Source organism: Rutilus rutilus, assembly GCF_951802725.1.
Source record: "Rutilus rutilus genome assembly, chromosome: 2".
Lineage (NCBI taxonomy): Eukaryota > Metazoa > Chordata > Actinopteri > Cypriniformes > Leuciscidae > Rutilus > Rutilus rutilus.
This window is the reverse complement of record NC_140210.1, coordinates 42,549,887-42,562,279: the sequence shown is the minus strand read 5'-3', so window position 1 is coordinate 42,562,279 and position 12,393 is coordinate 42,549,887. Positions and strand designations below refer to the sequence as shown.

General features: G+C 37.3%; 1 protein-coding gene across 3 annotated transcripts in view; it reads right to left on the bottom strand.

Annotated features, from left to right (window-relative positions):
* The window catches only part of abca1a (ATP-binding cassette, sub-family A (ABC1), member 1A), a 43,526-nt gene that overhangs the window by 13,863 nt on the left and 17,270 nt on the right, over positions 1 to 12,393 (bottom strand). For 2 of the 3 annotated variants that reach the window (XM_084402012.1, XM_084402013.1), the window contains exons 9-27: positions 10,386 to 10,629; positions 10,145 to 10,284; positions 8,302 to 8,418; positions 7,162 to 7,356; positions 6,189 to 6,394; positions 5,918 to 6,094; positions 5,130 to 5,352; positions 4,824 to 5,045; positions 3,705 to 3,909; positions 3,497 to 3,610; positions 3,174 to 3,345; positions 2,950 to 3,081; positions 2,700 to 2,839; positions 2,021 to 2,158; positions 1,705 to 1,937; positions 1,517 to 1,589; positions 909 to 1,111; positions 764 to 812; positions 438 to 551 (exon numbers count right to left, since the gene is read on the bottom strand). In XM_084402012.1, coding sequence (XP_084258138.1) covers positions 438 to 551; positions 764 to 812; positions 909 to 1,111; positions 1,517 to 1,589; positions 1,705 to 1,937; positions 2,021 to 2,158; positions 2,700 to 2,839; positions 2,950 to 3,081; positions 3,174 to 3,345; positions 3,497 to 3,610; positions 3,705 to 3,909; positions 4,824 to 5,045; positions 5,130 to 5,352; positions 5,918 to 6,094; positions 6,189 to 6,394; positions 7,162 to 7,356; positions 8,302 to 8,418; positions 10,145 to 10,284; positions 10,386 to 10,629 — 3,097 coding nt within the window. The remainder of the gene's footprint in view (positions 1 to 437; positions 552 to 763; positions 813 to 908; positions 1,112 to 1,516; positions 1,590 to 1,704; positions 1,938 to 2,020; positions 2,159 to 2,699; positions 2,840 to 2,949; positions 3,082 to 3,173; positions 3,346 to 3,496; positions 3,611 to 3,704; positions 3,910 to 4,823; positions 5,046 to 5,129; positions 5,353 to 5,917; positions 6,095 to 6,188; positions 6,395 to 7,161; positions 7,357 to 8,301; positions 8,419 to 10,144; positions 10,285 to 10,385; positions 10,630 to 12,393) is intronic. The other variant, XM_084402014.1, reaches the window with a different exon arrangement.

Sequence of the window (12,393 nt, the reverse complement as noted above, 5' to 3'; positions counted from 1 at the left end):
AGAATGATTTCTGAAGGATCATGTGACACTGAAGACTGGAGTAATGATGCTGAAAATTCAGCTTTGATCAGAGGAATACATTTCATTTTACTTTAACATTTATTCATATGAACTGTAATAATATCTCACAATAGTACTGTTTTTACTGCATTTTTTAACAATAAATGCAGCCTTGGTGAGCAGGACACTTAAACATTTAAAAAAAAATCTTAATTATTCCAAACTTTTGAACTTTTGTACTCCAAATTAATCACTGAAAATATTTACCATGATACTAAGATATTTATAATATTTCAGTATTAAGTCAAAATAGAGTAAATATTCAATACATTGCCAAGCTACATTTTCTTCACATGAACTGATTTATCTAAAGACATGAGATGATGGTTCAGAGCTCAAAATAAGTGTGATGGATGAAGGATGGGTAAAGTAACTACCTGGATCACCTTCTGAGTCATTGAGATCAAAGTCGTCTTCAGTAAAAGGCTTCAGGCAGCTCTGATGGTCCCCAAAAGCGTGTCTGCGGTTCCTGCGTGCTGGTAGAGTTCCATCTGATCGACAACATAATGGGAAAAACATAGTAACTCTACGTGTTTCCAAAGACACCTCATCCAAGTGGATGCTGCACACTGGTGGGGGTTGAGGAGAGATTCCCTGATATGACTGTAAAGCGCTTTGGGTGTACAGTAGTACATATGAAAGCGCTATATAAATGCCTCATTCATTCATTCATTCATAAAAAGAGAAATGTGTTCGGTTGTACCTGAGATTTCAACATCGACACCGCTGTCTTCTGCCACTTTGAGGAAAATCTGCTCAAAATAATCACAAACACAAACCAATTATATTCACATTCTTGCATGGAATGAACGGAATCAATAGAACGGGTGGATATTCAGTGATGGTACCTCTTCCAGTGTGGTGTCGGAGATGCCATAGCTGGAAATGCCGAGGTCGGTGAGCCGGTCGTCGATCTCATGGAAGAGCTCCACGAACTCTCCAGCTTTGGCAGACTCGTAAGGCAGAACGTACATGATCTCATGACCCATATCTTCTACTAGTCTGGCTGAAGGGACGTGCTTGAAAATCACATTGGAGATCAGGGAGACATCTGGAATATGGAAAGAGTTGAGAAAGCATTAAAAACCATGTATGACTAGAAACAAATGAGTTTGGAATAACATGAGGGTAAATAATGAAAGGACTTTCATTTATTTTTGGGTGAACTATCCCTTTAAAAGTGTATTAACTCTACATACAAGTGTTATTTACTATTATCTTTTTTAAATGGCCATTTTTTTTAGTATCCTTCTAAGCACAGTCTTAAATATCTGTAAAGAGTTTTGTGGACATTGGATGCGTCAACTGTCTGGTTACCAACATCTTCTTTTGTGTTCAACAGAAGAAAGAAACTCATACAGGTTTGGAACAATTTGAGGGTAAGTAAGTGATGACAGATTTTTTATTTTTGGGTGAACTTTACTATCACTATAACAATAATAACCCTGATAAATACCTATGGTGGTGGTTTCGCTTTCATGGTCGCTGCCAAGCCCAGCATCAGAACTGCTCTCAGATACACTGTCCTCCTACAGAGACAAAGAAAATCATAAAAATATGAAGTTTTCAGATGGAGAGAGCAATATAATTATGAAGATTATCCACTCCTTTATAGCCAAAATGTACATTAAAAACCATTCCTACCTTCTTGAGACTTGCTTTGGAATAGGAGACGGTGCTGTTGGAGGTGCGGCAGGAGCTTGCGGAGAGATCGAAGTCTTTCTTCACCAGCGTCAGGTAGTATCCCGTTCCCAGATGGGTCTTGAGGAACAGAGAGGAACCCACACAGCACAGCTTCCCATGGGAGATGATGGCGATACGATCCCCCAGGATATCAGCTTCGTCCATGTGGTGGGTGGACAGGATGATCGTGCGACCTGAAGGAAAAACGACAGGGGTTAAAGGAACGTTTCGGGAAGAACATCACGACAACGTTGGGTTGGACAGAATCGGCATGTACCTGGACGATACTTCAGCAGCAGGTCCCAGATCCCACGGCGAGCGTAAGGATCGACTCCAGCGGTCGGTTCATCCAGGATCACAACCTTTGAGCCTCCAACAAACGCCAGCGCAACTGATAACTTCCTCTGCATTCCTCCTGTAAGGACCATAGCGGTTAGTCTTGTTACTGTTTCATCCTAGTATTTTCATATCATAATACAGCTGTTTTTGATGGAAATGCATAACTTGGTTGATACATTATCAAGGAGGCATTAAATTGAGCAAAAATGACAGTAAAGACATTTATAATGTTACAAAATTTCTATTTCAAACAAATTATGTTCTTTTGAAATTTCTGTTCATCAAAAAATAATTTCCACAAAAATATGAAGCAACACAACTGATAATAATCAGAAATGTTTCTTGAGCATCAAATCCGCATATTATACTGATTTCTGAAGGATCATGTGACACTGAAGACTGGAGTAATGATGCTGAAAATTCAGCTTTGATCACAGGAATAAATTACATTTTAACATATATTCAAATTAAAAACAGTTATTTTAAATTGTAATAATATTTCACAATATTAAATTTTTTACTTGTATTTTTCATTAAATAAATGGAGCCTTGGTGAGCATAAATGGAAACACTAAAGATTGTATAAATGGTACAGCAAAATCTCATAATTTCCGCACCTGAGAGCTGGTTTGTGCGAGATTTGCTTTTATGAGGCAGGCCGAGGTCCATCAAGATCTGCTCCATCTCCGATTTCACCTTCTCCTCAGGCAAACCCTTCAGACGTGCATAAAACCAGATGTGTTCCTCCACGGTGAGCCTAAAACACATAGACGAGAACACAGTCTAAATCTAGAGCTAGTAAGCTTTTATTTTGTCACATGCACAGAACAACTGAGCTTCTAAAATGTGTTTTTGGTGGCATCGTACATGCTAAAGAGGACGTTATGCTGCGGACACACGCCCAGGTTTTGACGTATAGCGTTCAGATCGGTGCGGATGTCTTTGCCCTGGATATAAGCAGTGCCCGAGGTGGGTGGGAACAGGCCAGTGAGGATAGACCTAAGAGAGCAAGAAATATTGAGCTTATCTTATTACATTAAACACATTATTAGCATCAGATGTTGTTAAGATCTTGCGTTGAGTTGTCTTACATGGTTGTGGTTTTTCCAGCGCCATTGTGGCCCAGGAAGGAGGTGATCTGACCCTCGTAAAAACCTAGAGTCAAACCATCCACTGCCAGTTTGCCGTTGCTGTAGACCTTCACCAGGTTCTCGATGTAAACACCTGGATCCAGGTGGGCTGGTTCCTCTTCAATGCACACAGCTAGAAGATAAATCAAACCGCATATGTCAGCGTTTACACTCAATATTTAGATTTTACAGTGCGCACATCCAATAGCTTTTGGTTAAACATATTTTTCTGAACCAAGTTCAGTACTGTCAAAAATAATGAACACAACCAAGATTTTTAATACCTTCAGCATTTTCTTTATTGTTGGTCGGCGCTGCTGCAATCCAACCACATTTCTCTCCACACCAGTAGGACTTGGTGAAAGGGAAGTACCAGGGACGTGGGATGCCAAATTGGCCTGTGAGATTGACATTTTTTACACCATTAGAAACCTCACAAAGCCATCCAATATCTTGCAAGCATGAATTATATATTAACCAAATGCCACTAACCTGGAAACACCGCTTCAATGTACCAGGTCATGATGGCGTAGAGCACAGCGTCGAAGAGCATGAGTGAGATGGAGGTGGTGAGGCTGTAGCTGTCCTCCTGCATGGGGCTGGAGAGAAGGTTACTCCACTGTATTCCCACTCCCTGCTCCTCGAACAGAGCGAAGTACTCGCAGCCGAAGCCGAACGCCACCGGAGACAAGAGGCTCTGAGGAGAGACAGGCAGAGGCCTTCAGTGCGTCGGGTCAAACACACACACACACAGCACAGGGCACGGGTTTATTTAAAAAAAAAAAAAAAATTATAATAATAATCAAGATGAAAATAAATAAATATTACATTAAAATAATTAAGTAAATAAATAATACATCTAACAGGGCAGTAATGTAATGAGTAGAAAATACTTCAACTTAATTTAACTGCATAGAAAATAAATCTTTTGATAAAAAAATAGATTAAAATAATTATGTAAATAATACTTAGATTCAAATTAATTAATAAAATATAGATTAAATAAGTATAAATAAGTAAAGAAATATTAGGTTATATAAGTATATAAATAAATAAATAATAAATAAAATATGTACTATAATAAATAAATAAATAACAGATTTAAATGAATACATAAGAATTTGATTAAAATAAAATAAGTAAATAAATAATACATAAATAGAGTACTATAATGAGTAGAAAATTTACTTAATTGAACAGAATAGAAACAATTAAACAATTAAAATAAATAGACTAAAATAAATAAATAAATAAATAAATAAGAAAAATTTGGTTAAAATAAGTAATCAAATAAATAATATTATTACAATAAATAAGTAAATAATAAATAATAGAATATAATTAATAAACAAATGCTATTAAAAAAAAGTAAGATTAGCTTAAAATAAACAAGTAAATAAATAAAAACTACATTAAAATAAACAAATACAAATTACATTATAATGAAAAAAGTAAATAAATATTTTCCAAATCTAGACATTTTTATAATATTAATTTTTCAAACTATATATTGGGTCTTCATACAAGAAACTATATAGACGCCTCACATGAGGATGTATAATGTATAACATTCATATTCACATGTATAACATTCACATAATTCACACTCACCGCTACTACTTTGGCGCCAAAACCCACGTAATCCTGCCAGGCCACGCACAGCACATAGGGAAGGTAGAGGGTGAAGTATATGATGCCTCCGCAGGCCGCGGCGAGGTTAGCGCGCGAGAAAAGCGTGCTGATCAAGAAACACTGCATGATGGTCACAACGGCAAAGGAAGCCAGGAACAAGTAGACTACGCCAGGGTCGCTGTACGGCAGGAGATTCCCCATCTGAGCACAATACGAGAAACAAAACCATCTTGAGTTGTTGTTGTTAGGGTTATATTTTTACTATAGGAACGGAGCAATGCACACCTTCAGGATGAGCACCAGTAGGGCGGCGCTGATGAGCAGTGGTATCAGACTACTGATGAACCAGCTCAGCCACAAGATCCCATTATCCAAACCCATAATCCTCATGGTCTCCTTGAGCCGTGCTTCCTTCTCGTACACCACACCCTTGATGATGATGGCCACCGAGTACATCCAGGCCAGGGTCATGAACAGAGGCATGGAGCGGCTCATTATCCGCAGGAAACTAGGGAAGAGGAGACAGGGTGGGTTACGCCTTCAGCACGAACGATAGCCAAAAGATATCTGCTAAGATACCTCGTTTAGGGCAAACGAGCTCAAAGTAGTGAATAATTTAGCATTCTTGTGACAATATTTGTAATTTTATGATTATAGTATCACATTCTTCGGTTAGCAACATCACTTATTTCAGTTGGTATGACAACTTAGTAGTTAGCTGCCTTTGAATGAATTAATACAAATAAAATATTGAATATAAAAATATTACAAATATATAATTAAATGTTTAAATAAATAAATAAATAATACAAAATATAAATAAATACATACAGTTAACAATACTATAGTGAGTAGAAAAAAACTGATTTAATGTAAAAGGAAATATTAATAAAATATATTTTACACAAAATATGAGTTTTTCCACAGTATAAATTGGGTCTTTATGCATGGAAACATATAGTTGCCTTTTAAATTTTACGGATGGGGTCCCTCACTTGTTTTTTTTTCTGAACCTGATCATGAATGTACAGAGTATTAAATTAATGTAAAGGCTGCATTATGATATTTCTTACACGTCGTCCACATAGCAGGGATAAGGCATCTGCTGGATGTAAACTCCAGTTTTCTCCTTGCTTCCCGTCAGAGCTCGTATGATCCCGTGTTCAATCACATCCTGCAGGTAAGAGAAGCCGCCCCAGATGTACCGCATATCCTCAAACGGGTCCGCTCGAGGACCGGGATCCCAATATCTACGGCAAACACAATCACATCATTCATTTTCTCCATACGGAAGCTGTACGGACGAATTCGTAGCGTGATTAGAAAAAACGTAGCCTATCATACCCATCCTTGATCTTGTTAGTGCGCTCCACATTATCAATGTCCATGCGTATCTTGTAGTTGATGTGGGGCGGCAGATCAGACGTGTTGGACTGCATGTCAGGAAACACTATTCCAGCCCAGAACTTGCGGTCGTCCAGCAGATGCATGGACTTGTTTACCAAGCGTTCTTCATTAGCCACCGGCTCCAACTTGTCCAAGTTCACACACTTCAGGGGAGGAAATTGAAAAGTTTATCAGAAAGAAGTCGGAGTCAGGTTAAATCAGTGATCCTCAATTCTGGCAATCAAATAATCTGGACCAATTCCCCCCCTACTAAATCCCATAAAAGTGCAGATGGGAGTGGAAATCGGCACGCATATTAAAAAAACAGACGCAGTCGGATAATTTCCATAATGCATCTGGTTTAAAACAGGCTTTTTTCGGCGTTAAATAATGGCGCAAATACCAGTAAATTGCCTAGCGCAAACCTTAGTAAATCACCTTGCATGATTCATTTAAATACTCTAAAACTTGTCCACGCCTTTTCAGCGCTAATTTGCACTGCGTGTCTTTAGTAAATCCTGACAGTAGTTTTTTAATGCCAAAAGCTGTTAGTAAATGTGGTCCTACATCACAAAATAATCAGTCAATCCATCTGACTTTAGACTGGAATGACTTGCTTTGGTGGTTTTCTGTTGGAGTGCGGCATAATTGATTTGTAACTGTAATTCAGTGGGGAACTGAGAACCGTTTCTTTCTGACAGGGCGACACACTGACCCAGAAAAATAAGACAGGCACTTAAAGCGTGGATTCGGTTTTCTTAGAAACGTTAAATTGATTAGCAAAGATCACAAGATGCCCACATAATCCTGCTGATCCAGTTTTAAAGGACTAGATGTAATCCATGCTCACATATAATGAGATCAAACCCTAGTGTTCAACAGAAAAAATTCCTAGATGCATGAATGGAGTTCGGTTTGTGCATATGTGTACCTCCATGAACCGAGAGATGGTTTGGATGGCCTGATCCGTCTCGTTGAACGCCTCTCTCCAGGTGTACGCCGTCCCATGAGGACGCTTGTCCTCTGAAGCCTTGGACAAGAAGCTGGACACATCCTCCACGCGCCAGTCTGTCCCGCTCAGCTTGGCATTGAAGAAGCGAGCGCTAGCGTTGTTCTGGAGGAGCGTCTGTTTAGGAAAATTGTATTCACTTAATCGATACATACAAAAATATTACGTAGCTACTGTAGCTGTAAAAGACACTGCTTCTGCTATTATAAATTAGTGAATCAATAAATGTAACAAAAAGACCAAATGTAAACAAAACTATGATATAATAATATTTGTATACATTTTAATACACACTTCATACTGCGAAAAATTTATAACAAAGATGTCTAAAATATTTGGAAAATATTAGTTTTTTTCTACTCATTGTACTTTTATATGTATTATTTACGTGTTTATTTTATTCTAATGTTTATTTATTTTATTTTAATCTAGTGCATCAATAAATGTAAACAAAAACAAAATGTCAACAAAACTGTGAAATCAAATATATTTTTTAATTGTATCATTTCACACTTATACCTGAATACTATATATACTGTTAAAAAATTAATATTATAATAAATGTCATAATGTCCAAAATATTATTTGGAAAATATTTATTTTTTGTTAAGTTAGATTTTTTATACTCATTATTATATTGTACTGTTAGATGTATTATGCATTCACTTTATTTATTTTAACCTACATTTGTATTCATTTATTTATTTATGTAATTTTTTTGCACAACCTCGCATTATTGCACAATTGTGCATTTTGTGCCTACGACAACAAAACTCCCAACCTAACACACTTTTTCATTCGATTAGGCACAAATAGGTCCTTCGAATACTCCAAGGGTTTGAAGATCTCCACTAATAAGTATGCATCCCGCAGAGCGCCACACGTTGTGTGCCATGTGAGTTCAGTAGGGAGGTTAAAGCGCAGTACCGCTTACCTCCAAAAGGTGGCAGTGTGAAGTTCACAATTTGAGCTACTTTCACAAAATCATGTGCTCAGAGGTGACTAACAGACTAACAGGAACAGTGTCTTTTGTGTGTGTGTGTGTGTGTGTGTATGACTCACCCGCACAAGGTCCATTTCCTCACTGTTTTCCATAAAGCTCCAGAGTTTGGGTCTCATCTCTTCCCACATGCCCCCGAGGTCCCTGAGCACGCCGAACTCTTGAAACGTCTTATTGACCTGAGAGAAATAGAGAGACACAGTTAAACCGGGCTCAGACCTAAGGAGTTTTGAATCTTAACCGACTGTGAAATCTGGTTGCATCACGCACATCTGCACCGATTTTCTTCTTTCAAATCTCAAACCTGCACACACTACAAGATTTGAAAATCGTGGCGCATCACACACTACAAGATACTCGTAGATCATCATGCCAGATTTAGCACCTCACGTGATCGAACAAAATGGATACTGTGTCGCGGCAATTTGCTGTAGACATTATGAGGAGACGTTATAAAGGCAGTCGTGTTGTTGATACATTTCGACCAGCCGTTCCTCAATCTCCATCTCGGACCCTTGTTGTTTCGCGGTCGCCATTTCAAAAGTTCGTCACTTCCGTCTCCTTGTAGACTCCTTGTAGTCTCTCATTGTCTATTATGTAAGCACTGACATAATCACAGTCGTAATCATCCCGATTTAAAATCGTAAATATCAAACATGTTTGATATTGTCGGGGCGACCCCGATGTGTCCGCGAGCAGATCGGGAGGTTTAAGATCTGTTGATCTGTAACCGCATCACTTTACCAGGTAATCTGGGCCAAACATCTGAACCGATTGATGCCCTGGACGCGATTTTTCGGGCATAAATCGACCTGAAACTCCTGTAGTCTGAGCCCGGCTTTAGGATGGTCTTCTAGACCCAGGCCTTCCAGACGTTAAGGTACTGCTGGGGATTGCTGGAATATGGATATATATATATTGTATGGATATCATACAAAATATATATAAAAAAATATTGTATATATATACTTCAGATATTTGCTCAAATATGGACATACTATTTCTCATGATATTCAAAATCTTGATCTACAGGTTTCTGCTTGAATACTCGAAATTATTTTGGTGGATGAATATAAATTGTGCTTACATATCTTTCAATGAAATGAATTGAAATGAAGTTTATTTGATAATTTTATCAATAATTTAAAAGGTTATTTTAAAATATTGTGCAGTGAAAAGCATCAACAAGTGTCCACAATACAGTACACAATACACAACTTTTTCAGGAAATATATAAATATTCTTGCATTTTGTTATATTTTCATTCATTTAAATAAAGTCAAAATAAAATATTTAAATGTTAGATGAAAAACCTTGAAAAAAATTCTATATGTTGCCTTGGCAGCTAATTTAACTCAAATAAAGTTTAAGTACTAAACTTACTAACAAAACTTACTAACTTACTAGCAAAAAAATAAATATAACAAAACTAAAGCACATAACAAAATTACTAAAACTTAAAATAAAATAAAATATATATAAAGATGTAATTCAACACATTAATAAATACTATAATAGTATATAATGGGGCTGTCAAATCGATTAATCGCGATTAATCACATCTAACATAAAAGTTTGTAATTCTATAATATATATATACTGTGTTTATATATAAATATATAAACACACACATGCATTCACACATATAAATATATATTTACAAACTGTTAGATGCGATTAATCGCAATTATTCGATTTGACAGCACTAGTATATAAATAATAATCATAAAATAACACTAGTTCTGATGACTGGTGTCATCATGACATGATCTGATGATTAGAATAAAATATTGAAAATAGAAAATAATACAGAATGAGTATGTGAGTTCAAATCTTTGACTCACAGAAACCTGGTCAACACTAGTTTAACATACAGTAATAAGCACATGTAACACTGAGCCTGACCTCTTGTATGATCCTCTGGGTGGCAGGAGTGTCGGGGGTGTACAAGATCTTTCCCATGAGCAGCGGCTTCAGAGCTCTCCAAATCATGCGCGATATGGGACTCGACTCCAGGCCCTTCATCACGTTGTTGCAGTAGGGCGCTAATGGAGAGATGACAAGTTTTTTAAAACAATTTAGCAGGGGACGTGACACATTTTGCATTCACAAGTGAAGGAAAAGAGAGAATTAGAACTTGGCTCACTGGAGGAGTTGTCGTAAGCGGAAGCCGGCTCGCTGTCGTTGTCATTGCCGTAGCTGCCGAACAAGGCCTTGTAGTTGTTATCCTCGTACCAGTTGAGGGACTTGATCTTCAGGCCTCCGCCCTCCGGGTGCCCGCAGACGATGCGGGACACGGCCTGGTACATGTGGTTTGGGGACTGCGTGCTGTTGCCCGTCAGGTACATGATCTCGTTGCGCATGTCCCGCCAGCTCTTCATACTGATAAACTGGGAAACAATGAGACAAGTTTTATCACTTAAAGGTGCAGTGTGTACATTTTAGCGGCATCTAGTGGTGAGGTTGTGAATTGCAACCAACAGAAGTTACGGTGGCCGACAGGAAAAGATGTCGTCGTCTGAGACAGCAGAGAGTAGCCAGTTAAGCAACGAGGTTTCTTTACAAAGATAAATAAAAAATATATATTTACTTAATTATTCAGTAAAACGATATGTTATTGCAAATATTATTGTTACTTGTTCATCATTGTGCCAGTGTTTTATTCGCTGACTTTAACTAGCTTCTTTGCATTAAGTACAACATTGTGACGAAACGCGTTTGTCCGTTTAGGGCTACCGTAGAAACATGTCGACGCATTTCAATGTAAGGGGACCCGCGGTGTATGTAGATAGAAATGGCTCATTCTAAGGTAATAAAAACACAACGGTTCATTATGTAAGGTCTTTATACACCACTGAAAACATAGTTGTGTATATTATATTGCATTTCTAACAAAAGATCCTCCTAAATATTCAACAATGCACCTTTAAGAGAATCAAAAAAAGTCCTTCATTTTCAGTATAAAATCTATATTTGTATACACCAGGGTTCAAAAGTTTGGAGTCTGAAAATCTCTTATTCTCACCAAGGCAGAAGTTATTTGATCAAAAATACTGTGAAAACAGTCATATTGTGAAATATTATTACAGTGTCAAACAATACACAAACTTTGATGTTTGCTTGAGAGCCTAGCCAGTCAGTAGTTTTGAAGCTTGAAGTGGTTCGAAGGCAATACAGTCTATCAGAAAAACAGACTGATGTTATTAATCTCATCGAAAACGCACATTTCCTTGAATATCAAGTAAGTGAAGAGCTTGTCGAACATCACAAAATGTTTGCTTATGCTAAAGAATAGCTTGGAACAGTTTGTCTGATGACAGGAAACCAAATGCAAACATCTAGGCACACCGCATGACATAATGACTGTGTTTATTCAGTTCTTTCAAAGTACGTCATTCACTGTTACAGCTGCTTTAGGAAAGGGTAAGACTAATATTAATTGCTAACACTTGCTGTCCCGTTAAATGATCTTGTTCGTCCAGTCCAAACGAATACAAGCTCAATGTCTTGTTTTTGAGTCCTGAAGTGTGTAGTCCACGTGCTGGCCTGCATTTTATATCTCTATGCGTCACCAGGTGTAATTGTTATGAAGTGTTGTCACCGTCAGCTGAAGGGTGTTATGATGCTGACTAAACCCAAACATAATAATACATGCTTATTTCTTCTGGATGTCTGAATTGCGCAATCGTTATTCTTTATTTTTATTCTGTCATTATTTCCTCACCCATATGTCATGATATATGTTGTTTTTTAACGTGAAACACAAAAAGAGAAATTTGCGTGAGACTTCCAGTCTTGTAAAGCCATACAAAAGCTTTGTGTGAGGAACAAACTAAATGTAAGTTGTTATTCGTTTATAATGTTCTTATTTGCATTCACTTTCAGTGAATAATGACTTATATTAAAGTCTGTTCCACTGGGATATTGTACATGAACCACTTTAATGAAAATGTTATGGTATTTTTGAGTCACTATACAGAGACTATGGCAGATTGTAAAAAAGTTGCATGAATATTTATTAAAAATTCTCATTTTGTTTTCCACAAACATAGCGGCCTATACAGGTTTTTAGCGTATTGAAGCTAAGAAAATAATGACAGTTAAATATGTTTACGTACTGAGAGAAAAACTGAACAAAAGCGTAAAAATAGAGG